We start from the raw sequence: 26,381 nt of genomic DNA, 5'->3' as shown, positions 1-26,381 counted from the left end.
CCACTTTTGCAGTCTTATCTCTCTCCCTCTTTCTCGTTTTCTTTCTTTCTATCTGCATTTGTCTCACTCTGTCTCTCACTCTGTATTTTTCCTCTCTTTCTTGCCGTCTTTCTCCTGCTCGCTAAACTGCTAAAGAAGTGCATGTGAGTAGAAACAGCCGTGTAGATGTTGTTGTGTGAGACGGAGATGGCCGAGTGCCTGGGGTGTTTAAACTGTGAGAGGTCGCTCCAGCGGGGAGAATTACTCTCCTGCTCTCTCTCAACACCACGTTTGACACCTGAGGCCTGCCCTGGCAAAGCACCGCATCATCCCACACCCCAACCCAGACACAATTCAGCATGGCACCGCAATCCGCTTGGTAATGCGGGACCTCAACCGCCGCTGGCTGCAGGGAACCATTTGATCCATTTCTTCTTGGAGACGAGAGTCGATAGTCTTGCTCGGGGCGATGTTTGGTGGTAAAGATGTTCTCTTTTAATACTACACAGCAAATGTGCCGAGACAGAAGACTCAGCTCATCTTTATTCCGGCAAAAGCGGGATGGGCTGAAGGGGTGAAACGCTTGAGTTTAACTCTCAGCCTCATTTCACGTGTCATACTGGATCATTTTTATGGCATTGCGGAGTTTTTTGATTCAGAACGGTTTTGGAAAAAGCTTTATAAAATGCCAAGGTGTCCCACTGTCATCATGTTTAATTTTTAACGAATGCATATCACTAGCTTGAACTGCAAAGGTGAATCTTATGAAAACACGTCCAGGTCAAATATATATATATATACCGGCCCCTGATCACATCATCATCCAGTCTGTCTGGAATTACATAAAAAAACTGAGACTGTCTAAATCCAGAAGAACTGCACCAACTAAGATGGTCTCTTAGATGCTTCAATAAATATAATTATATAATTTATAATAATTTATATAAATATCATTTATAATGATATAATTATCATTATATATCTTATATATAATATAAGTCGTGACGTATTGTCAAGTATGGTGACCCATACTCGAAATTGGTGCTCTGCCTTTAACCCATCCAAGTGCACACACACAGCAGTGAGTAGTGAACAAATCCACACACACACACACACACACACACCGTGAACACACACCCGGAGCAGTGGGCAGCCATGCTGCGGCGCCCGGGGAGCAGTTGGGGGTTCGGTGCCTTGCTCAAGGGCACCTCAGTCGTGGTATTGAGGGTGGAGAGAGCGCTGGACATTCCCTCCCCCCACCTACAATTCCTGCCGGCCGGGGGCTCGAACTCGCAACCTTTCGATTACGAGTCCGACTCTCTAACCATTAGGCCACGACTTCCCCTTCTTATATATTTTATAAGATATATAATTTCTGGTAATACTTTAGTGGGGACCAATTCTCACTATTAACTAGTTGCTTATTAACATGCATATTACTTGCATATTGGCTGTTTATTAGTACTTATAAAGCACATATTTTGCATCACTATATTCTACATCTTTAATCAATACCTAAACTTAACAATTACCTTACTAAGTATTAATAAGCAGTAATTAGGAGTTAATTGAGGTAAATCATATTTAATAGTTATAGTTAATAGTGAGAACTGGACCTTAAAATAAAGTGTGACCTAATTCCTTTTGATTTGGGGATGAAAATCAATCTGGACATGTTATTGGCAGGTTTAAACTGTAAACATTATTCAGATTTGTATAAAACATCTATGTTTTTGTTGTTGTTTTTTTACACTAGAGCATTCTAACCAACAGATTCAGCAGAGTTTTCACGTTCAGGTTGCCAAGGTAATCAACAAGCGAAGACTGCTCAGCTCCAGGAGCCATACATCACTGTCAACCCACCGCTCCTATCCATGACGACCATTCCAAAGCACTATCACGGCTCCTCAGCCAGGATGCTAATCACATCTACATCCTCCGTCTACACATCTTGAAAAAATGGTCTTGAATACATCTGTGTCGTCTCATAGACATGGCTAAGGGCCAGGGTATAAACATCTTTTTTTAGTCCCTCTATCAAGGTTTGTTTAATTATTTTATCTCACAAAGAAAGTATGTTTCTATAGGATACTGAACCGGCTGCAAAATGAGAATCCGTTGTAATAAATGGTTGGAGTATTTCTCATCGTCTTACCCCATGTCTTGCCTAACGTTGGCTGACTCATGATAAACTGCTTACAATGTTCCTCATTTGTAAATCGCTTTGGATAATACCATCTGCAAAATGAATAAATGTAAATGTAAATTACAATATTTGCCCTTCTCTCTTTATCCATTGGGTCTCATAACAGCATAAAAGTTGTTCAAACAGCTCTGGCAGAAAAAAGCACCTTGTATTTTCCACTGTGTGCATTGACAGCACCATTTATTCTCTTCTGATCGTGCTGATACGAAGCCTGATGTTACTGCTGTTTTCAAGGCATCATGCAAAATTCCTTTGCTAAGAAAAAGCACCTTGGAGCGCAAGTCCGTCCGGAGAGATAAAGATGCCTTGGTTTTGGGAGAGATATTTTTAAAGCCAGTTACATAGACGGTTGTTTGTAATTATATTTTTGACAACCACAAACCAACAAAGACATACTAACCTTTGTGGTCACTTTATTGCGCATACTTTCTTTATTGGCATGTTTCTATTTCTAGATCCATATACACTGTAAAAAATACATACATCTAAGTTGTAAATAAAAGTATTATTGGAGTACTTTTTACAATAAAATAGTAAAATAAGCTAAAATGTTAATCCAATGTGATACTTGTGTTTATTTGTCATTATTTGTGAAATTTACTTGCAATTTCTGACTAAAAAACTTTTTTTCTTCAGAGCATATACATCTGACAATTCTATCATGTTCTATCATGACAATTCTTGGAGGGTTTAGCATGGTACATGACAATGCTAATGTATTTGGTCTTGGTGGAATAGATCTGCTACGCTGCTTTGGCAGAGCAAGTACTGTGAGCATGTAAGAGATACTGCTGCTGCACATATATATGAAATTACCCCTATATATATAGCATACACGAATGACCCCGTAGCATATCTATACAGGTGGCGCTGGGGAAGGTGTAGGGTTTCTGAGTTTTCAAGTATTTAAATGTTGAGCAGCAAGCTCATTGGCTGCTGATACAAAAAGAACCAATCAGCCGGGCCATGTGATAATGATGTCATTATGTCAGATTAAGTTAGACCTATCGGACTGCGCCATCTAGAGTTTCGTGACAGGACTTTGGATAAATGAAAATTGATTTACACTTCGTGTTGCTAAGAAAGAAACTGCTACAAATACACTCTTATTTGTTGGACAAGTAGACACACAAATTAAATATCATAACTTAAAGGGTCAGTTCACCCAAAAATTTAAATTCTGTCATTAATTACTCACCATCATGTCGTTCCAAATCTTCGGAGCACATATATATATTTTTAAATGATCCCTTTAAGACTACTTTTGAAGATAACTTCCTCATTTCTATTTCACAGTGACAAGCTTTTATTGACTAGGAAAGAGTCTCATGCATTGAACTGCAAGTGTTCAATGTCTTTCAAGTTTATTTAAATAATTTATTAATTATTATTGAGCTTCTTGTGAAAAGACATTGTAATTCTAAATCAATCAGAGCATCAAGGAAATGCCACTTAATTAATCTTTCCGCTTCATTAGATTTTCCGATCATAATTAAATGATTAGTAGATATGAACTTTGTATTCAAGCATTCCACTCATGCATTTCTCCCCACTGACAATTAAAACAGCACAATGTTCTCATATGATTGGAGGGAGATTGAGGACTTGGGGCTCGAGTGTTTCTTGAGATAATATTAGATGAAATTCATAAGTTGAGTGTGTGTTTCACATGCATGCGTGCAAATGGCTTAAGTGTCATTATTCTCGTGAAATTTCATGTAATATTACAAGGAATATTTTGCTTTTGCAGCCCCCTGTGAGCCGTTCTGCTCTCTCTACAGAGACACCCTTAGCTTTTCCTGTTCCTCTCGCAGGGTTTCACGCGCACCAGAATGTGCCCTGCAGCCACGGTGTCTGAATGTCACAGGAAAATTAAAAACTTCTACCTTCGCCAAGGGCCTGAATCTTAATATAGACCCTTGCTAAATCCAATACATTTGAGATTATGACCAGGTGACAGGGTCAGTAAGTACTGATTAAAATTGAGGTCAGTAAAAGGTGGCCTTTGAAAAAGAGTGAAGAAAGAGAACAAAATACTCTTCTGAGATGCTCCCTTAACAAATGCTTAAGGTTGCTCTTATGTCAAGCGCTGTGGTGTTGCTCACATTTCTATTTCATGCAACCCAGACCTATAATAATTGCTCAGATATGTGTTGATGTCCTCTCTGATATTGCTGAAATATTGTTGGGAATAGAATTGAGTGGTATGATAAAAGCTAGGTTAAACTTGCTATCTCTGCATGGACAGATATCGGATGATATGTTTATTTGGCTCAACGGCTCAATAAGGAAAACACCCAATTTAAACATTTTCACAGCAGTCAAATTAGGCATTGTCTGTGACATTGTCAATAAGTGTTGCTATTAGCATAGATTCAACATTTTAGTGTAAAGATTAGTGTAATGATTACCTGTGAAACATCACTGTTGGCTAATGACCTTCCATAAAAGACAATCCACAAACACACAAGGGCGAAATTTCCCCTTATACAATCCTGTTTTTGTTTTCTCCATGAGGAAAACAGGTGAATGAGTTTACAGTGGTCTGAAAATAAAAGAATAAAATTAAGAAATTTACGATTACAACAGCATTTTCATAGGCTAAACAGAATATGGAATTTAATATTTTGAAATATCATGACACTTTCATAGTACAGCTATATGATTTTACCAGTGATACTAATTGTAACTAGAATTTAGGTGAAATGATTCATATTAAATCTGTTAGGGAGTTTCATTATTACCTGACATAAATAGGTTTCTATGGCAAATGTTTACTGTTTATAAAAACAGATTACATTAATTTCAAATAACATTAGAATTATTTTATATAATAATTAAAACAATAATTTTATAAATAATTATAAATAATTTTAAAAATCACATTTCCATAATTCAAGAAGTTTAACTAGTCGTGAACCACTGAACTATAGGCTACTATACAATTATATTTTTTTAAAACGAATATTATTGATTAGGCTAGTGTTTGAGACAAATAACAAAATGGAGAAAATACTGAATTAAAAACACGTGTCTATTGTTTGATGACTAACTCTTTAAGTCCTTAAATTAGCCTTGTGTGTTGCCTAAGTACTTTTCACCTCAGATCACAGCGAGGCTTGTGAGGTAAAAACAGCGTTTCATCCGTTCCCTCCTTCGCGAGCCCATGAAAACATGCCTTCCTGCTCAGTGACTTCTCATTCCAAAAACACAAATTTAGATTTAAGTACAAAAAGAGCTTTAAACCGCGCTGTCAACGGCGGAGATGAAAGGGAGTAGCGCGTCGGAAGCCTGTCAAACCGTTGACGTTCCCGCGTTATCTGCACAGCGCGAGCTGCTGGAAGCGCGGGAATCTGTGTCTGCTGACCGCCTCGCGCTCCCCTCCTTTCTATCCTTTCTTCTGACAAGCAGTGGGAGAGGCGGTGATGTGTTTTTCTTCTTCTTTTTCTATTTCTAAAGCGAAATAAGGATAATTTCTTGGAAACCCAAGACAAACAATGTGGTTTTGTGTCTGTACATTTTCTCTGAGGCCTTATCATTAAGGCTAATGTTGATTAACTTCTTACAGCTCTCTCTCTCTCTTAAGCTGTGTGCATTTGGCAATACATTCCTCCCAATTAAACCAATGTCTTCTCAAGCTTTTGTGCTTTTGTTGATAATTATGTGTTTTTGAAATAGCCAGCCTGACAGAAGTGCAGACAGGCTTCAAAATTCTGCTATCTGCTCTCTGTTCCCGTCTCTCTCTCTCTCTCTCCATCTCTGAATGGGATATGTACACTATATGCAGAAGACCGGTGAAGCATGAAACCAACCTTTATAAAATGTTATACCACTGCACACATTCATGGTACTTTTCACCTCAATAAATTTTCATTGGTCACATAAAGGTGCCTGCAGCAAATGGTCGTCATCTGAATGAGTGATCCGACATAAAATGAAATAGCATACAAGTTTTGCTGACCTTTGCACACAGGAACATGCAAATATGCACTAACATGCTAAATGTACAAATACTCAAAAATACACAAATCCTAATGCAAAAATAAACACGTATCTCAAATATACAGTCTTCCATCACATCCTACAGGTCAAATGTTTGGAAGATTTTTTTTTTTTTTTAAGAAACTGTCATCTCTAGTGCTCACCCAGGCTGCATTTGTAAATTTATATCTGTGATGGCAAAACTGAATTTTTAGCATCATTACTCCAGTCTTCAAATATGCTGATTTGCTCAATAAATATATATATTTTTAAAAATGCAACCTAATATTTTAGGCTATATGCATCTATTATTACAAAATATTTATAGTTTTCTATTCATCAAACTGCCCTGAAAAAAAATATATCACAAAAATATTAAGCAAAAACTGATTTCAGCAATGATCATATAAGAATCATTATTAATTACTGGGCCCCAATAAAAGCTGATAATAACTGAGGGAGGATCATGTGACAATGAAGACTGAAGTAATGGCTGCTGAAAATTCAGCTTTGCCAGCACAAAATTGCATTTTAAAATATTAGAATACTGATAGAAAACTATTATTTGAAATTGCAATATTTCACGGTATAACCGCTTTTAGTATATCAAATAAAAGCAGCCTTGTGAGCATAAAAGACTTCAAAAATATGACAAAATCTTAATTATCCCATTTTTTTTTTTTTTTACCAGTAGTGTATAGTACAAAAATATATATTTTAAATACCTAACTGAATGTGCATTTTTAGCAGAAAAGAGTTTGAGTGCTTGAAAGTTTTATGTTTGTATATGACGCCATTGCATTTGCAGCAAAGATCACTGTCTTGGTGAGTGACTGAGTCTACTTCTTTTTCAAAAGACTGAGAGAGAATTTAAGAGAGGATTCTGTATTCATATTCATTTTTAACTCTCTTTTGTTGTTTCACTAAACTCTAGTTGAAGAGTTCAGATGCAAAAGCCTATAAGTGCTGTTTTCTTCTAAAATGAGCATTTCCTATGTGTTCAGTTGTTTCACTTTAATGGCAATGAATCGGTTCTTTTCATTTGCCATTAAAGTCAAATAACTGAACAACTAGGAGCTGAGAAAAATGCTTATTTCAGAAGAAAAAGGCTTTTGCATCTGAACTTTGTGATCATGCTGTAGAAACTCAGGAAAGATGACATGAATGAATCTTTTGCTCGAAAAAATGTCTGTGCAGTTTGACTTTGTGGAATCCCTCTTGTAGACCGGGTGTTAATCACTTTTCTCTCTCTATCCTTTCCCCCGTATCTCTCTCCATCCTTCTCTCTGTTGCCAAAGGTTTTAAAACTCATTACTATTTCCCGGATTAGAATTCAGAACTCAAACAATGAAGTTAATTATGACAGATGATTACTGCTGTAAGAGCTCTGGAGTTCTTAAGACATTAGTTGCCAGGGGGTACTTTGTAGGAGTGTGCTGCAACCGAAACCAGCTCAGCTAATCGACTGTGAACTATTTTGCTTTTTGTCAAAACAGAAAAAAAAAAAAATCTGTTAATAGTAGTGCATAATTAAAATTATATTTTATTCAAAATAAGGAAAGAATTCTGGAGAATAGGCTACAGTGTGGCTTCTGCATTTGATCCAGAAATGGCTAATAGGCCTATGTCTAAAATAATTTACATTATTTTTAGGTTGCACTAATTAACTGGCAACCTCACACGGCATCTGAAAATTTCTGAAAAGTCAGTCTATTGATTTTATTTATTTATTAAGTTAGTTACCTGTTTTATATTCCACCAATTTGTTCAAATCACTCTGTGAAATAGCAACAGAATGCTTGGCGCCACATGCACCGCTAATTATAACAGAAACACAGGTCAGAAAAAATGTGTCTATCGCATTCTCATGCAGCATTTTAGGCTGATAAAACTGGCTAACAGCTGTTTCCTTGTGTGTTAACAGCAGTGCTTTTAACATAAAAAAGACAAAAAGGCAAAAAAAAAAAAGACAAAGAAATTCTCAATTATGATAAAACGTTCAAACTATTATTGATGTTATAGCAACACTGATGCTGAAAAATGTGATCAAGCATCTTTTCTGTCAGTCTCATGTGCCGCTACCTGACAGGGAGTTTGTCTCATTATAGGGAGAGCCAGAGGGGCAAACTCAACAGAGACACTGTGCAGCAACATCATAGAGTTGTTTCTCTCTCTCTTTTTACTTTTCTCTCTCATTGGCTGTCTTTCTCTCACTCATGCATCCTTCTTTTCTGTATACTTGAACTACTACGTTCTGCTTTATACCTCATAATATACGGAAAACCACTATAATAATAACATAAAACAAACTGTAAAAATATTTTACTTTCACTGTATTGTCTTAAACTATATTGCCAGAAGTTTTTGGACACAGTTCCCTAGAATATCATTTTATGCTTAAACGTTTATAGATTTGTACTCATGGAAATTACTTAATAGTCAAAACTAGAGGGGGGGTGTCCCAATACTTTTGGCTATAGTGTATAAATCACAGTGAAACAAAGGTAGCTCCAAATCTCTTCTACCATATTGTGACATTATTGTAAACGGAAAAAAAGGCTGGGGACCCAGTTATTCATCTGATTTCACAGTAAGATTGAGTTGTGATGTTTTTAAAAAAAATGACGATTAAAAGTTTTAAAAATAAAAATAAATAAAACATGCCTGCATAAATGATTCACAGAAACATCAGTAAAATACATTTAGCAAATGCACTCTTAAAATAAAGTATCCAAAGCGGGTTTTCACTATGATGCCAGAAAAATGTTGTGTTCTCCAAAGAACCTTTCAGTTCTTAAAAGACCCATTTTTTTTGGTGTGAAGAACATTTAAACAATCTAAAGAACCTGCTTCCACTATATCCTATATAAAGGTTTCATGAATTTTAAAAGTTCTTTATGAAACCATCAATAACACTGAAGTACTTTTTATTTTTTAGAGCAGTGCATGCTAACTTTAACTGTAATTTAAAATGATTTTTACATACAAAAATAAATGAACTTTTTTTCACATTTGACTAATTAAGGTTCAGAATTTCATTAATTAAATGGATAGTTCACTCAAAAATGAAAATTACTCCGCAATAAGCCATCCTAGGGATATATGACTTTCTTCTTTCAGACAAATACAATAGGAGTTTTATTAAATATGACCTGACTCTTCCCAGCTTTATAATGGCAGTGAATTGTGGTCGAGATTTTGAAGCAAAATAAAGTGCATCCATCCATCATAAGTGCTCCACAAGGCTCCGGGGGGTTGGTGAATAAAGGCCTTCTGAAGTAAATCGGTGCAATGATATACATATTTAAAAGATGTAGTATATAAGCTCCAGTGAGAATATACTAGGCTCGTGAGAACCAAGTTTTGTTTACAGCAAAGGAAAGCCAGCCTCCTCTTGGCTTATATGGAAATCTGATATTTTTCTTAAAAAATCCCCTAATTCCTCATTTGCATTCAACTGAAAGACGAAAGTCATACAGGATGGCTTGAGGGTGAGTAAATCATAATTTATATTTTTGGGTGAACTATCCCTTTAAGATTTAGAATCTTTTATTTTTAAAATTACCATTTTTACTGTGTACAGTGTCTTAAAGAGAAGTTGTTTATTTGGCATCTGTTCCATATGAAGACCCTTTAACATCCATGGAATGGGAGCCAAATATTGTTCTTCAATGGCATTGCTGCGAAACCCCCCTTTTGGAACCTTTATTTTTAAGATATTAAACCAAGATCCCTGTTGTAAACAAAGCCCTGTTGTATTTTTTTAATATAATGATTTGTATGCAAGGCTGTTGTACGTGTAATCCAGATATACATTTTACCTCTGACACTGAGCTATAAAAGGCTTTTTATTAAACTTTCGTCTGCGTTTGATAATAGAATATTTTTTCCACACAAATACCAGTTCATCCACCCTCATCTTTTTCATTTAGTTGATAATCCTCTTACTTTCAAACATTGATAGTGCTATGCAGCAGGTCACAGAGCATTGAGACTGAGGTTTTGTCATGGTAATGAAGCAAGTGAGACAGCTTTTAATTCGCAGACGATGAGCTATCTTTTAACAGAAATAATAGTTTTGTTTTTTTAAACCATTCAAAACTTATTATTTCCATGTATATCTCCCCTGGCTTAAAGGATACCTTTCATATTTCATTGAGTGATAGCCTGGATTTGTTGAGGATCATTACCATTACAACAGCCCCTTCAAAAATACTGTTATCTTCTGCATGATATCAAATGATGATATGTATTTCATTCAGTCCTACAGACATGATACGATCAGCATGCCACGAGTTTATAATGATGAAGTAGGATAAAAATATAATTTTAGTCAACCTGCGGGGGGGGGGGGGGGGGGGGGGGGATAGGCTATTTGCTTATGCCCAGTCATATATATACTTCCCTAAAAGTGTAACTTTATTTTGTCATACAGATCTGAGGGATGAGTTATTTTCATCAAGTTTCTATATGCAAAAAAACACAATGTTTACATGCATGTGATAGAATACCTATAAATCTATTATATCTGCCAACTATCTAATGTAGGTTCACGTCTTCGTGTGATTTAATTATTTGGCCTCTCATTATGGGAACTGCTATGTGGCTATGCAGTTTAAAGTAACTTTGCAATGCTTCATAAATGTAGTAAGTACTAAAATGTAGATGCATGTCTTATCGAAGCTGACTTAATTAAAAAACACGATAATTACTCCATCAGTAGTGGTAAACCGCATTTCTAGTCATTAGAATTTAGTGTACGCTGCTAACTAACTGCGCTTGTTATTAGAACAGATGGTTTGAGAGGAAGTTGTGTGCGCATGCGCAGAGCTGTGAAGCGCAGACAGCGCTATGAGAGACAAGAGAGAGAAAAACACCCCTTATCTGTAGAGAAAAGCTCAAAAGTTCACTCGTTTCGCACAAAATCCTTTCTACGACTCACTCAGGTCACATATCGTACCGTGTTTCTATGTCTGTGATGCGGAGTGTCTGAGAGGTTTGTAAAATTATTATTTTTCTTGTATTTTAAGCACCGCTCTGCGCACTGACACAAAGACAGATGCTTACTCGATCTACAGCATTATGTGCTGCTTTGGGACAAACAAATCCGATTCGTGCGGGGTTTAGTAGAAGGATCTTTCTTTGTTTCGGCCGTAAAGCAGCATTGTTGACTCGGCTTTGTTATGGTTCTGTCTCTTGTTTGGGCCGTGCATGAAATTTAGGCCAAACGAGACGAGCCTTGGTTGGCTAACTTGGTGTCTTGACTCTTTTTCTCGTCGTTTTCCGCATCAGTTGCACTGCAAGCGGATCTATCAGAAAAGCGACATGTGTACGGCGCTCACATGTATGTAGAAACTTGCTTGAACGCGGTAGGAAACGCGGTAATCGAGTTACAACACAAACTTAGGACGGATTGGGCTGGTTTCGTAGCGCATTACAGCGATGTCCGATTCGCCAACGAATCACTGAGTCGGATCTTATTAGTGAATCGATTGATCTGGTTCACAAAACCCGATTCGTTCGCGATTACGGAATCGTTCTCAAGGACTCACTCGTAATGACTCGATTGACAATGATTCATTAATTCGAGAACTTCTCTTTCAAATATGAATTAGTATTAGTTCAAATGACATTTGAAATGGTGTACATTTACTAAACTTAAAAACAAAGCTCCTAAACTGAAACAGGAAAAGGGGGAAAAGCGAGAATTGTTTGCTTACTGAATATGGAGAGAACATGTGAGATGTTGTGAGGCTTTCTTGTAATAATCTTAAGAGTGGTGATATGCTGAATCATAAATCGGTCAATATTTTGAACATTTTTTTAAGAGAATTCGTTTCGGCCAATAGCCACACAGGGTTCTTCCTATTTGAAGTTATTCTACTCCAAATTCTGCCAGAAACCTTGTTGGTTACAAAAACAAAACAATTTATTTCATGCAATTTGTGTGATTTGATTAAGCTATTAAATAATTGTTCATTTCATCTGTGGTATGTGCATCTCACTGTACTTTCATTAAGGTTTACTGTATCTGTCATCATTATATCAGCCATCCCCCATGGTCCAGGCATTGGCTGTTGAAACATTAGGGGCACTGCGATGTGTGTGTGTGTTGTGTATATATGTACATTTTTTCATTTATGCATAAGTATTTTGTGTCTGTTTTAGATTTGATGTTCTCTCTTTCACAATTGGCTTGTCCCTTTCTGTGCTCTGCATCACTTAAGCAAACATCATGATGTCCTTTGCACTTTTTTCTTTGCTCTGCTCGTTCTTGGATGACAGAACGTTCCCACATGTTTTTTCAGTTGCTTCTAGATCATCTCGTTCACCCAACTCCACATTTGCATGCCCTTATCAGCGTTATGATGTCTGTAGTCAGAAGTGTAGGCTGCGAAACAGAACGGACAGAACCTGATGCCGTGCCAGTGTAGATGTAGTGTTAAAATGCTGTTATTCCTGCCAGGGTTCATTGAGTCTCTGCTGAGAGTGGCATCCCACAGAACTGCCCTCATCTGCCAAGCTCTCCGCTCTGGAAGGCTCACAAAACTCCCACTAGTGAGATTCAGCATTCTTACTGAGGTGAGTGTGTGCGCTTTTTCATGAGGTCAGTCATGGCGTGTAGATGAGTTAAATGATTGTAGAGATTGGTGTGAATTCTGATTTGTCATGTACAAGTTTCATCCTATACAAGTTAAGCTCATATTATTCGGAAGTAATCAATAAATCATCTCATCAGCTTTACAACTGAAGTAAATGGGGGGCCAGAGAATAAACATTAAAATATTATAGATTATGAGATGTTCTACATAATAGTGATAGAATTGTTTACTCTCGCCTGTTTTGTTTGTGTTATCAGGATTATGTAAAGCTGGTCATAATCTGCATATGTTCACAATATGGAAATATAATAGTTAGAAATCGTCCCAGTGAAATCAGTTTGCCAGATCACATCATAGCAGCATTCACAGATATTAGTTAAGTGACTAATAACTAGCAGATCTTTCACATAGAAAAATAGTTTTCTACCTACAAACAAATTTACAGCTGAATAATGAATTTAACAAATTGTTTGCATTCCTTTCTCTATTTTTGCAAACTACTGGTGAAAAAAAAAAAAGTGCTGGTGGCTGAATATTTTGGAAGCTCTATGTGTTGTACCAAGTGAAGGTAAATGCTGTAGAGTTTTGTTGATTTTCACGACATGGATGCATGTTTGGTTAATTGTGCATCTGTGTGTTTAGGATGGCTTGTTTCGAGGCTGAGGCCAGTATGCACTGTTAGTCATTGTTTCCGGTCACACTGACGGCTGTGTCTCTGAGCTTGAGCCCAGGGATGACATGGAAACACAACCTGCTGATCTCTGAACACAAGGTATTATTTGACATTATATATTCTCATTGTATTACTCCGTTTGTGCTGTTACTGTTGGTCATCTGTTTCTCTTAACTGTGGCCTCTACAGTAGCATTCAAAAGATTTTTTTGTTGTTATTAAAAGAAATTAACGCTTCGCGAAAGTGACAGATTTTTATAATGTTAAAAAAAAAATCTTAAGTGATGTTTACTGAATTTTCTACTCTTCAAATAATCTACAAACAATCTGTTTCCACAAAAAGTTTAAGCAGCACAATTGTTTTCAATATTGATAATTATAAGAAATGTGCCTTGAGCAAATCAGCATATTAGAATGATTTCTGAAGGATCATGTGACACTGAAGACAAGAGTAATGATGCTGAAAATTCAGCTTTGCATCACATGAATAAATTTCCATTTTAAATGTATTAAAATAGAAAACTTCTATTTTTTATATATATATATAATTTTCACAATATTACTGTTTTACGGTATTTCTTGTCAAATAAATGCAGCTTTAATGAGCATGGGAAGACTTTTTGTTTTTTTACAAAACATCTTACAGACGCCAAACTTTTATACAATACTGTAACATTTGAAATGTAACAAGTCACATGATTTGTGGCTTTTCTATGGCTATAAATCACCCTTAACACCTTATCGTATGTTGTATTCTTCATTTGTAAGTCATTTAGGATAAAAGCATCTGATAAATGTAAATGTAGTGGGGGGTTTTTCAGTTAATGCAAAAGTCTAGTTTCTTTGTAGGCTAAAGGTATAATTGACTGCTTTTGGTGTTAGCAAACACTATATATAAACTTTGACCTAATAGTGTACCTCAGTTGTGATTATTTATAGACCTCTGAGAGAGCTGCCTTGTGATTGTAACCAGTTCTCGTATTGGGAAATCATATTGACTCCCAGACCTGTTTTGACAATAGTTGCACAGTTTTGTCTTGTTTTTGTGTGCAGGCCGAGCAGTGAGCTAAATCAGGGACGTGGAAGGGTGAAAGCTGGCCATGTCACGGGTTCCCACACCCCCTCCCCCGGGGGAAATGACATCAGGACCTGTGGCGGAAAGCTGGTGTTATACACAGGTGAGAGTGACTGGCTGAATGGAAAATTTATCTTTACTGAACACAAAAGAGAAGAAACTAATATCCCTCTTTTGTTTTTTTTGTATCGACAGGTGAAAGTTGTAAAGTTTTCTTACATGTGGACGATTAACAACTTCAGCTTCTGCCGGGAGGAGATGGGAGAAGTTGTAAGGAGCTCAACCTTCTCCTCAGGCCCCAACGACAAGATGAAATGGTGTGTTTCATCGCTTTCTGAGTGTTTGTCGAAAGCTCTCAAATGGCCTCTTAATTCTTCTCTGTAATGCCTCACCATCCTGCCCAGCCAAACACACTCACATACACCCAAGAAATCAGGCTTGACCTTTCCAAATATCATTGTCTGTGAAACAACAGTGGCCCATTTTGATTTAGGTTGTTTTTTCATTGAGCCATCTGGGACAAACTTTGAGATTCGCAAAAGATTTCTTTCATCACTGACAGCTGATTAATTGCTTTACGATGCATCTTGTCTCTGATGAAGATCTGACTCTAGCAGACATTTCGATCACAGTACTGCAGTGGCAGTGATTGCTCCTACGATGGCCGTTCTCATACTAAAAAATGGCTGAAGAGCCAATAAAATTACACATTTATGAGTCATAACATACTGTATTTTAGTTGCCAAATTACAGAATTGTGTGGTTAGGGATGTTCAGAAGCAGCGTTGTACATGCTATTTCAGTGGTTTAAAAAATAGATCTATACATGGTACACTGCCGGTCAAAAGTTTGGAATAATTAATATTTTTGTTTTATTTTCATTTTTTTATGTTGTTTAAAGAGAGAGTCTACATTTATTTTATCAAAAGTGACAAAGATTTCCACAAAACTATTAAAAAATAAAAACAAGAAAATGTTTTTAACCATTATTAATAATTGCCAATGATAATTGTGCAGCAGATCAGCACATTAGAATGATTTTTGTGAAACTGAAGACTAGAGTAATGGCTGAAAATTCAGCTTTGCCACCACAGGAATACATTTTAATTACTTTTTAAAATATATTAAAATAGCAAATTGTAGTAATGTTTTACAATATTCCTGTTTTACTGTATTTTTTATCAAATTAATGCAGCCTCGGTGACTATAAGAGACTTCTTCCAAAAACATTAAACGTCATTATATATTTAAATGAGCATTTTATTGCATATGTACACACACAGTATTTTCCAATTATTATACATTATTTTAAATTATTAAATTAGGTTTAGATTTTAAACTTTTTTTTTTTTTTGTAACGCTACAATTTTTTTAACATGCTCTCCTATTTGATTTATTTATTTATTTTTCTGCAGGTGTTTGCGAGTGAACCCAAAGGGTCTGGATGATGAGAGTAAAGATTATCTCTCTCTATACTTATTGCTTGTCAGTTGCCCAAAAAGTGAAGTGAGAGCAAAGTTCAAGTTTTCTTTACTGAACGCCAAAAGAGAAGAAACTAAAGCCATGGGTAAGAGTTTTCTGTACATTCACAGGGTTGCAAAGGGGTGGAAAATTTATGGTAAAGTTTCAGAAATTTTCTGCCCTTTTGCAAGTCCAGACGTTCACAGGATTGAGTTTGGTAATGTGGAATAGCAAATGTTTAATTTGTATTAATACTTTTTATTTTTCCTCCCCACACTTCAGAAAGCCAAAGAGCCTACCGCTTCGTCCAGGGAAAGGACTGGGGCTTCAAGAAGTTCATCAGGAGAGATTTCTTGCTGGATGAAGCTAATGGACTTCTTCCTGATGACAAGCTCACTCTGTTCTGTGAGGTACCGTATCATGTAACGTTTCATGTAAACTAAATGTTTTGGTGTAATAATGTCCTTGCTTCAAACCAGTAACTCTTTTGTTTAGGTGAGTGTGGTCCAAGACTCCGTAAACATCTCTGGCCAGTCAAACACAAACATGCTGAAGGTTCCGGAGTGTCAGCTTTCCGACGACCTGGGTAACCTGTGGGAAGGGTCCAGGTTTACAGACTGCAGCTTGTTCGTGGGAGGGCAAGAGTTCAAAGCGCACAAATCCATACTGGCAGGTGAGCTTAGTCATCCCAACACGCCATTGACAGACGTTTGGGGTAGACCCAGATTTGCCTTGCTAAAAAGACAAGTTGCACAGACAATAGAGAATGCTCAGCAAAATGATAATGAGGCACATGATGAATTTGGCAGTATTTTGCACGGATGATTCACTTGAAACCTATAATTCATGTTTCCTTTGACAGCGAGGTCACCAGTGTTCAATGCCATGTTTGAACACAAAATGGAAGAGAGTAAAAAAGTAAGTGATCAGATATACACTACTAGTCAGAAATGAACAAACCTACCCTTGATTCTTTAGAATTACTGTTTAGCACATTTTAGAATAGTAGTAGTTATTATACAGTCGTGGTCAGAATTATTGGCACCCTTGGTAAATATGATCAAAGAAGGCTGTGAAAATTAATCTGCATTGTTAATCCTTTTGATCTTTTATTTAAAAAAAATCACAAAAATCTAAACTTTCATTGCATAATAAGAATTTAAAATGGGGGGAAATATCATTATGAAATGATTGTTTTTCTCTAATACACATTGGCCACAATTAACGGCACCCTTTTATTCAATACTTTTTGAAACCTCCATTTGCCAGTTTAACAGCTCTAAATTTTCTCCTATAATGCCTGATGAGGTTAGAGAACACCTGACAAGAGATCAGACACCATTCCTTCATCCAGAATCACTCCAGATCCTTTAGATTCACAGCTCCATGTTGGTGCTTCTTCTCTTCAGATCACCTCACTCATTTTCTATAGGGTTCAGGTCAGAGGACTGGAATGGCCAGCAGAAGTTTGGTTCTGTGCTCAGTGACCCATTTTTGTGTTGTTTTTGAGGTTTGTGTTTGGATTATTGTACAGTTGGAAGATCCAAACATGGCCCATTATAAGATTTCTAACAGAGTCAGTCACTTGTTGTTTTTTTTATCTGATGGTATTTGATAGAATCCATGATGGACTTTTAGTTTAGGACTTGGCTTTCTGCAGACCAGTCAAGTTCTTCCACACTGACTGAATCAATCATGTCTTTTTGAACCGTGCCTTACACACAGAGGCACTGTCATGTTAGAATAGAAAAGGGTCCTATCCAAACTGTTGCAATAAAATTAGAAGCACACAATTCCCTAGAATATCATTATATGCTTAAACATTAAGATTTGTACTCATGGAAATTACTAAAGTAGTCAGACCTGTTCATTAGAAGGGGGTGACCAAATACTTTTGGCAATATAGTGTATATTTTTTGGTTTTTCTCATTGTGATGGATGATTAAGGGAATTTGGACTTTGTTTTCCCTCCTTTTTATATTTCTGTGAATCTGTGAAACAGGAAGCCATGGCTGGATAATTTCATGTTCATAATCACCCTAGAGTGCTCAAAATTGTGAATATGAATGGGAATATACTTCAGAGATATTTTACTCAGAAGAATTTCTAGGGATACCAATAATTGTGTCCAACGTGTATTTGAGAGAAATATTTATTTCATAATGATATTTCCCCCCATTTTCAATTGTTTTAGCTCAATGAAAGGTTAGATTTTTGTTTTTAAATAAAAGATCAAAAGGATTAATAATGCAGGTTTATTTTCAGAGCCTTCTTTGATCATATTTACCAAGGGTGCCGATATTTCTGACCACGACTGTATATGTTGTAATAATAATATTTAGTAGAATTTTAAACTTATTTTAGGTTATTTAATTATTTTTAACATTTTTCTTTATCTTATTATTGAAATATAGAATATATAGAATAAAATGATATTATAAAATACACTGCCATTCAGAAGTTTGGGTGAAGTAAGCTTTTTAATGCTTGTAAAGAAGTTTCTTATGCTCAAGGCAGTATCTATTTGATCAAAAATACAGAAACAAACTGTCATTTTGTAAAATGTTATTGCAATTTAAAATGAGTTTTCTGTTTTAATATACTTTAAAATATAATTAATTCCTGTGAATTCAAAAGTGAATTTTCAGCATCATCACGCCAGTCTTCAGTGTCATATGATCTTTCAGAAATCATAATAATATTCTGATTTATAATCAATGTTGGAAACAGTTTTGGGATCTATGGTACTTTTTTCAGAATTCTTTGATAAATAAAAAGTTAATAAGAACAGTGTTTATGCATCACAGAAATAAATTATTTTAAAGTATATTAAAATCGGAAACCAATATTAGAAACGGCAATAATATTTCACAACGACATTAAAAATCTTACTGATCTCAAACGTTTGAACAGCAGTGAGTGTATATATTACAAAAAATACACAATGTGTAAAAATTTTTAAAAATCTGGAAATTTATTATATCTAATGTAATATAGTATGTAGTGACAGTGTGTGTAAAATAAACAAAAGAGATACTTATTTATTTATATTACACACACTATTATTACACACTATAATTCTAAATCCGATTTTGAATTTTTTTTTCCAACCCCGTCACAGAACCGTGTGGACATCAGCGATGTTGAACCGGATGTATTTAGGGAAATGATGGTATTTATTTACACTGGTAAAGCTCCTAACCTGGAGAAAATGGCTGACAACCTGTTAGCTGCTGCAGACAAGGTAAGACGCTGCTGCTCTGAAGGAAAAGCACTTTTGTTTTGCGTTCCTGCTGCTGTTTTGTGTGAACACTTCCTGTGATTGACCTGAAGCTAATTTTCTTCTTTCTTTTTAGTATGCTCTGGAAAGATTAAAGGTATTATGTGAGGAGGCTCTCTGTAACAGTTTGTCTGTAGAGAATGTGGCTGACATCCTTATTCTGGCTGACCTGCACAGCGCAGAGCAGCTTAAAGCACAAGCCATAGACTTCATTAATAGGCAAGTACACACTCCGTTCATACTCACTCAATATTATAAGAATCCTTTGCATACTTTACAATTCTTTGTTTTCCGAACACTTAAACATAATTGTATTTACATTGTAAATATTTGCTAATTTAATGACTCGCAGGTTTAATTGGGCTGTTTTAAAAGGATACATGATGCTAGATGCTATTATTTTATTATTATTGTCTTCCATCAATCAAGCCTTCATGAAAATACTTTTGTTTTTGTATAGTCCCAACTTCACTTTGCACAATGACTGATTTAAAGCCAAGGCAATTATATTAATTGTTGATGGGCTGTTGAATATGTAATAGTGACCGCGGTGGCTGGATTCTGCTCTGGTCTCTTTCCTCAGATGCAGTGTTCTTAGACAGCTGGGCTGTAAAGATGGGAAGAACTGGAATAGCAAGTATGTGTGCCAACATGCTACCATCTCCCAGAGTCCTTTGCAAATAAAAAGCCCCAAACACATCTGTATTTAACAGGAAGATCCAGTTTGCATAGTAATTATGTGACTAAGATATCTGTGAAACAAACTGATTCATGGCACAGCTTATAGTTTTTTTTTTTTTTTTTTTTTTTTTTGTGCCATTGTATGATCATGTTTAAAAAAAAAATGTTCTGGGCTCGATGCGGTCTAGGCATTGTCGACAGCAAAACGTTTTAACTGTGATAAAATCACTGTAACATAAAGCCATGGGAAGCAGTAAAAATATAAAGCAGTAAAATATATTTTATTTAAAAAATACATAAGCAGTATGATTTATTTTTTATTATAACCTTTTAAAAGATTGGCGTTGCTAAGCTTTTTATTTGAATAGATTTTAATGGCAAAACTGTATTGTCCGCATCATTACTCCAATCTTCAGTGTCACATGATATTCCAGAAATCATTCTAATATCTAACATAATTGCTCAAGAAACATTTCGTTTGATTATCAATGTTGAATTTTTTTTTCATTTATATTCTCCAGATCGTTTTGCACCGTTGTTGTACTGTATATGCGGGATTTATTTTTACAAGCCACAGATGCAGTGGATAGAGCTTAACTTGTTTTGAACCCAGAACATTCCTTTAATTAGTATGATTTCCCTGAATTAATAAAATTCCCAGATTATTTTTACTCATTTCATCAGCGTGTGACGAATGTTATGTCATTTATAGTTAGTAACCTTCAGGCTTGTTTTTGCTCATTCGCAGTCATGCCGCAGACATAATGGAGACCGCAGGTTGGAAAGCGATGATTCAGTCCCATCCTCACTTAGTGGCCGAGGCGTTCCGGGCTCTCGCTTCAGCCCAGTGCACCCCTTTCGGTCTGCCTAGGAAACGGCTAAAACAGTCCTGACCTTTGCCCTCACAGACTGCTTAGAACAAAACGCATGTGGAGGCAACTACCCCATTGAGCCCTACTTCCCCTTCCTTTTTGCCCCCCCTCTTCACTCACCCGTCGCCCTTACCAGAGACCGGATAGAGGAGCTAGTTCATACCACAGTGCTCAAAAAGAAATGGACTTCGCCATGTTGTTTACTCTGGGCGTCATTTGAAAAAATGGCCTTAAAGGATCTGCCCCTCCGCTCCTTGGTGTCTCTACGTGTAGCTACGTGCCTGCTGCGACTGATCCCAGACCTGTCTGGATTGCACTAGCTCCCACATAATGCAGTAGTTTTAACATGGTGGTGTTTAGGACCTTATATGTTACATGTTCTCGAGGGGGGAGGGTTGCATTAGACCTTCTTGTGAACTTGTGGTCTGATGTTTCAAAACAAATCAAGTATACACTCACTAAATGCATACCCACGCACACGCATCGAGTGCAAAGATCGTCTCCACTGACACTTTTAAAGTGATGATGTTGCCTATGTTGCTGGCAGAATGTCGCATTGTATGTTTATCATTAAAATTGGCGTAAGTATTAACCGAGGTCGTGCTGTAGAATACTTGGTGCAATGTGATGCAATTCACATTATGAGTATTACACGAAAACGGCTCAAGACATCGATATTTTGCACCACCTTAAACTAATGGTAAATATGAAAATTTGTTTACCGTGTTGTTTACAGAACTTGTTTTCCTCCTTTTCGCACAGTTAGTTCTGACTTTAGTTGAAGTTATTTTCCATGGTTTAACAGGAGAGTTCTTTGTGTTTGAAAAACTGTTTTGTGGTTCAAAAGAACTTTGATTTATTGCTTTGGAAATAAAATGATGAAAAAATGTCCTGATCTTATTGTGATCTTAGTTACTGACAATGTTTCTGTAAACACAAAAATATGTTGGCATGAAAAGGAGGGCATCACAAAAAAACCAGCTTATGTTGATTGGGAAATTTGTTTAGGATCTAAAACTTCACACCGATGACATCACAAGAGTCACTGAGAAAGGGTCAGGGGTCACTGTGGAAACCATAGATGTGTTGGTCTTGTCCAATCTAAATGTCAACCACACGAATCAGCCTTCAGGAAATCAGGTCTTAAGCCTGGATTCACCCAAAAATAAAAGAAAATAGTCACTCGCATCCTCATTTTGTTCCAGACCTGTTTGACTGACTTTTTTCTATGGAAAATTTCTTTTTTGGGGTGAACTCGTCCCGTCATCGACTGCCCAAGGAGGACAAGATAGAATCAAAAGAGTGGTTCCTCATCTGACCTTGCTTCCATTTATCCGGTTCTTTATGGAACAGAACAAGGAAACTACAGGCTAGAGAGGCTGTGGAAACGAAATGACACCTCAGTTACATTAACACATTCAATCTAGGCTGTGCTATCCCACAGAGGTATAGGGAGTGTCACTGTGGTAGTTGTAGTCTGGGCAGACCTTCTGTACTAGCTTGTAGTCAGCACTGAAGAAGTCAATGTAGATGCAGATGACCTTGAAGGGCTTGGAGCAAAGCCAAGACACATGGCTTTGGGTCTGTTCATGGAAACATACCCTGTTCGGGAAGTTGCTGCAAACAGATGTCCTCTTGCTGCGGTCCGTCTTCTCATATTCCACTCGACAATTGAAGGCCTTACTGTCTTTGGGTACCTCTATGGTCTCCTGCTGAGTGATCTCAAAATCGACAGCCTTGGAGGGCGGGACCAGGCTGACGGACACGTTGCCCAGGCCGGTGGAGTTGTGGCGGAAATAGACGCTGAAGGTTCCGTTGCCATGGTCAACGATTTTCCCAGTAATGAGTAGGTTTAGCTTGACCGTTTTGATGTTCGAATGGAAGTCGCCCCAGCCAAACATCTTCTTAAACTTGCCCGTTTTCACATAGGGGCGACGTTTGGCCCTCGAGAGGGTTCCTTCGGGATCAGTGTGGTTGGATAACCAAGCCCACAGATCCAGTGCCCCAGGATCCGGAGCAATTTCACGGCTCTGACTGTTAGATTGGGACGTGTGGGAGAAAAGCCGCAGGGATTTGAGAATCCCTGAATGAGAGCCGTAAGGAGAGACACTTTCCTCTTTATCGCTCTCTCCCCAACCCAGAGGAGACACAGCTGCTCTGAGCTCTGCTCCACATGTCACCTTCAAAGACAAAACCAGGAAGAGAAATGTATCTTAGGAAAAATAAAGATCCAATACAGTACAGTGGACTAACATAAATGTTTTTCCCAAAGTCAACATTACAAGATATTCAAAAACTACTCTACTTCCATATTTCTGCAGAACTTTATCTTTTGAGTTTTAACTGTGCAAATAAAGACATTTCAGACACACTTTGGGGTTTCTCTGATTATTATACTAGTGGGACCCTTTGGAGAACTGCTAGGAAACCTTCTGAAGGTGTTTCAGATATGCTAGTGTGTACACAAGGAACTTTCCCTAATGATGGGGTTTCTGGAGGTTCCACACTCTTAAAAGTTCTTTACTAGCATTTATGATTCCATGAAGAACCTTTAACATCCATGGAACCTTTCCATTCCACAAAAGTCTGTTTACAGTGGATTTTTAAACTGTTTTTCAAACTAAGAAAAAAAAAAAAAAGGTTCTTTGGGGAACCAAATGGTTCTTCTATGGCATCGCTATGAAATCTTTACTTTTAAGAGAGCAATTTGTTAAGAATTCTTGCAGGAACTAATTTTCATTTTGAATGTTCTTCAGAGAACTTCCATTTTAGAAAGTGTGCCTAGAGGTTCTCCAGAGAGTTCCACCAGGAATCTAAGAAACCTTACATAATGCCTCAAGCATCTTTACATGAAAAGTGGTCAATCCATAACAGTTAAAATGAAAAGATGCTTGAGGCATCCTGTCAAAACAGAAAAATGCTCTAGTACAGGAAATTATAGGAACACTTTTCAGGTTGCCTCAAATACCAAGACAACAAATGTGTACTAAGAAAGAAATTATTGTTTTTATGAGTTGCATTTACGCATAAACATTTATATTAGGTTATTAAGGTTTTAAGAATTCCCCAATTACAATAAACTGATGTGCATGTCCACATTCACACCTCACGTGTGAAATTATAAATCTACAGTATAACATGAATAATATAACAGCTAGTATATAGAAGAAATCAAAGTAGATGCATCACTACATAAATAATCAAAACATAAAGAGGGGATGGGAAACTGAAAGCTGCATGAGACAGCCCTGTTTTAAATGATGCAAACAGGATGTAACATCTCCAAAGTATTAAAGTGTTCACTGCAATGCAAGTTTACTACTGATACAATCAACACTATCTACCACAAGCTTAAGACAGTGACACCCACACAGTCACACACCCAGCAAAACTGGTTCCTAAAACACACCCATGACTCCTGCTAGCTTTTTTTTAGTCTGGAGTTTCATATTATTACTACAGCCAATCAATGTGATTACTTTGTTTTGCACTGCAGGCATGGTGAAATATGAATGAACAGAAAACAGCACAGGAAAGACCAAAAGGAGGAAGATCAGGGAGGAGCTGCCCTACTCTCATTCTCTCCATCTTTCAACGAAGCTCAAAAGCCTCTCACATATACTTTCAAAGGCACAATTTGATAGAACGAGATATATGTCCCAAAAGCTGTTTAGTCCCCATCTCCCCAAGTCTATCTTCAGCTTTCTCCATCATTCGTCTTTCATTTTCAGAAAAAAAAAATCCAAGGGGGGTATATTTAGGAGTTACAGACAATTTATGCGGTACACTTCATAATTCAAACCCGTGATAGTGAATGAGAATTAAAACCTGTGCATGAACAAATTTGCTGTTTGTTCATTTCAATATCGTGCAAATTCATGATCCACAGAACAAAATAATTACCAATATCCTCTGGAGAGACTTAAAATGCCAAATGTGTAAAAAATAAAATAAAAAAAAACTGGTTAATTTTGGTCAATCATAATACATCTCTGGAATAAATTAAACAGAAAAATAAAATATAGTAGGGGCCTTTTGGGGCCTTAAACGACTTTTTTTATTTTTATTTACTTATAAATTAAGAGATCAGGGACTTGTATTTAATCTGAAATAAATACATTTTATTACGGTTCAAGGATGGAAATAAATTAAGGGGAAAAAAAGAACTAATGATAAAAATCTGACTTTTTGACTGCAGTGAAAAAGTCTCTTGAGAGAGGATTTAGGGCTGAGCCATCACACAGGTCGTCATTTCATCTTCAACTGGCTTAAACTGGTTTCTGGGATCAAGTCTTAAACGTTATGTTGGGCTTGTGAAGTCAATTCATATGCATTAAAATTAATCTTTGGAAATAAAAACACAATCACACACACACATTTTGTTCTCCTTTGAGAAATAAGCAAAACTGATGGATTAAAGCCCTGCGGAAACTGGATTATTCAAAGATTATTCACAGAGACGACAAAAAGCCAAGGCATATTCTAAAAGCATATTTGGATTATACAAACTGTTTATTCTCTTTCAAAAAATAAATAAATAATATAATATAATGTATTATATATAAAAAAAAAATATATATATATATATATATTTTTTTTTTTTACTCATACCTACCTGTTTCGCAAATACTACAAAAAAAGGACAATGAAGATGATTGGTTGTTATAGAGATAAGTATTAGTTACAGAAATAATAATAATAATAATATACAGTGTCTTTTTCCATCTTTCACCAGTAATACTCCCTGTGAGAAGAACTGGTTAATTAACTTTAGCAAATTAAATACTGCAGTAGCCAAACATAAAACTTTGCTTTAAATAAAATAATTTATATAAAATTCATACCATGTGTAAGCAGAGCATAAGGAGGGCAGAGTAACACTGGCACATCTTCTTGTGTTTTTTGAGTCCAGATCTGGCTTAGTAAAGATCAGGTCGACTCGTGGCAAGGTCTTCTGTCAGTATTCCTAAAAACAAAAAAGCTGTCATGCTTGAAGATATGAGAAAATACGTCAAATTAGTGTTAAGAACAAACAAATAACAAAAAATGGGCATTTACATTAACGATATAATCATGCTAGCATGTCACTGACAAATAACAGGTTTGAAATGTACATGAATGTATACAAGAAAGTAAATAAAACTGGTCAAGTTTACTAGTTTAATTAGGCTTCTACCATTTTATTAACCTATTAACTTTTTTGCAGATTCTGTGGTGTGAAAAATAAATGATAAAATTTACAAACACACCATGAATTGCAATGATGTTGTTTAAATGAGTTTTAGAATGAAACTGCTGAAATGTCAAGTACCCGGCAATATTGTCAGTACTGAGAAATACTGTATTAATGAACACACAATTATTTTGAGAAGAGGATTCTTTGTTATATAAATTAATTCACCAGGGGCAACAAACTACGTAATGCAAAGGAGTTACCAAATAAATAAACAAATAGTAAATTGTTTAATATTATTAACAATAATTCGTTTCAGAGTAACTCACCCTATTACTGTAGAGTTGGAGCCATACATCTCTGTGCGGTGAGCATCCTTACAGTGTAGTTATCGTAGTG

General features: G+C 36.4%; 2 protein-coding genes across 6 annotated transcripts; one reads left to right on the top strand and one right to left on the bottom strand.

Moving 5' to 3' along the window:
• The first annotated feature begins 10,953 nt into the window (after positions 1-10,953).
• LOC306855212 (speckle-type POZ protein-like B) lies at positions 10,954-21,698 on the top strand. 5 transcript variants are annotated; one of them, XM_079393722.1, is made up of 14 exons: positions 11,001-11,162; positions 12,633-12,748; positions 13,288-13,336; positions 13,411-13,540; positions 14,494-14,618; positions 14,711-14,832; positions 15,931-16,082; positions 16,259-16,386; positions 16,472-16,649; positions 16,839-16,894; positions 19,098-19,220; positions 19,333-19,475; positions 19,840-19,893; positions 20,686-21,698. In XM_079393722.1, the coding sequence occupies exons 5-14, from the start codon at positions 14,541-14,543 to the stop codon at positions 20,828-20,830; spliced, it is 1,179 nt and encodes a 392-aa protein (XP_079249848.1). In that variant the 5' UTR covers positions 11,001-11,162; positions 12,633-12,748; positions 13,288-13,336; positions 13,411-13,540; positions 14,494-14,540; the 3' UTR covers positions 20,831-21,698. The 5 variants fall into 5 exon arrangements, with proteins under 5 accessions (XP_079249845.1, XP_079249846.1, XP_079249848.1 ...); XM_079393719.1 differs by lacking the exon at positions 13,288-13,336 and having other exon boundaries at positions 10,954-11,162; XM_079393720.1 differs by lacking the exon at positions 13,288-13,336 and having other exon boundaries at positions 10,993-11,162; positions 14,471-14,618.
• A 16-nt stretch (positions 21,699-21,714) lies between these two features.
• On the bottom strand, positions 21,715-26,381 carry LOC306855211 (neurexophilin-2-like). Its single transcript, XM_079393718.1, has 3 exons — positions 26,312-26,381; positions 25,654-25,775; positions 21,715-22,989 (listed from the first exon to the last, which is right to left on the bottom strand). The coding sequence occupies exons 2-3, from the start codon at positions 25,696-25,698 to the stop codon at positions 22,243-22,245; spliced, it is 792 nt and encodes a 263-aa protein (XP_079249844.1). The 5' UTR covers positions 25,699-25,775; positions 26,312-26,381; the 3' UTR covers positions 21,715-22,242.

The sequence above is a fragment of the Barbus barbus genome (assembly GCF_936440315.1).
Source record: "Barbus barbus genome assembly, chromosome: 35".
Classification (NCBI taxonomy): domain Eukaryota; kingdom Metazoa; phylum Chordata; class Actinopteri; order Cypriniformes; family Cyprinidae; genus Barbus; species Barbus barbus.
The sequence above is the reverse complement of the archived record's forward strand: the minus strand, read 5'-3'. Positions and strand labels throughout refer to the sequence as shown.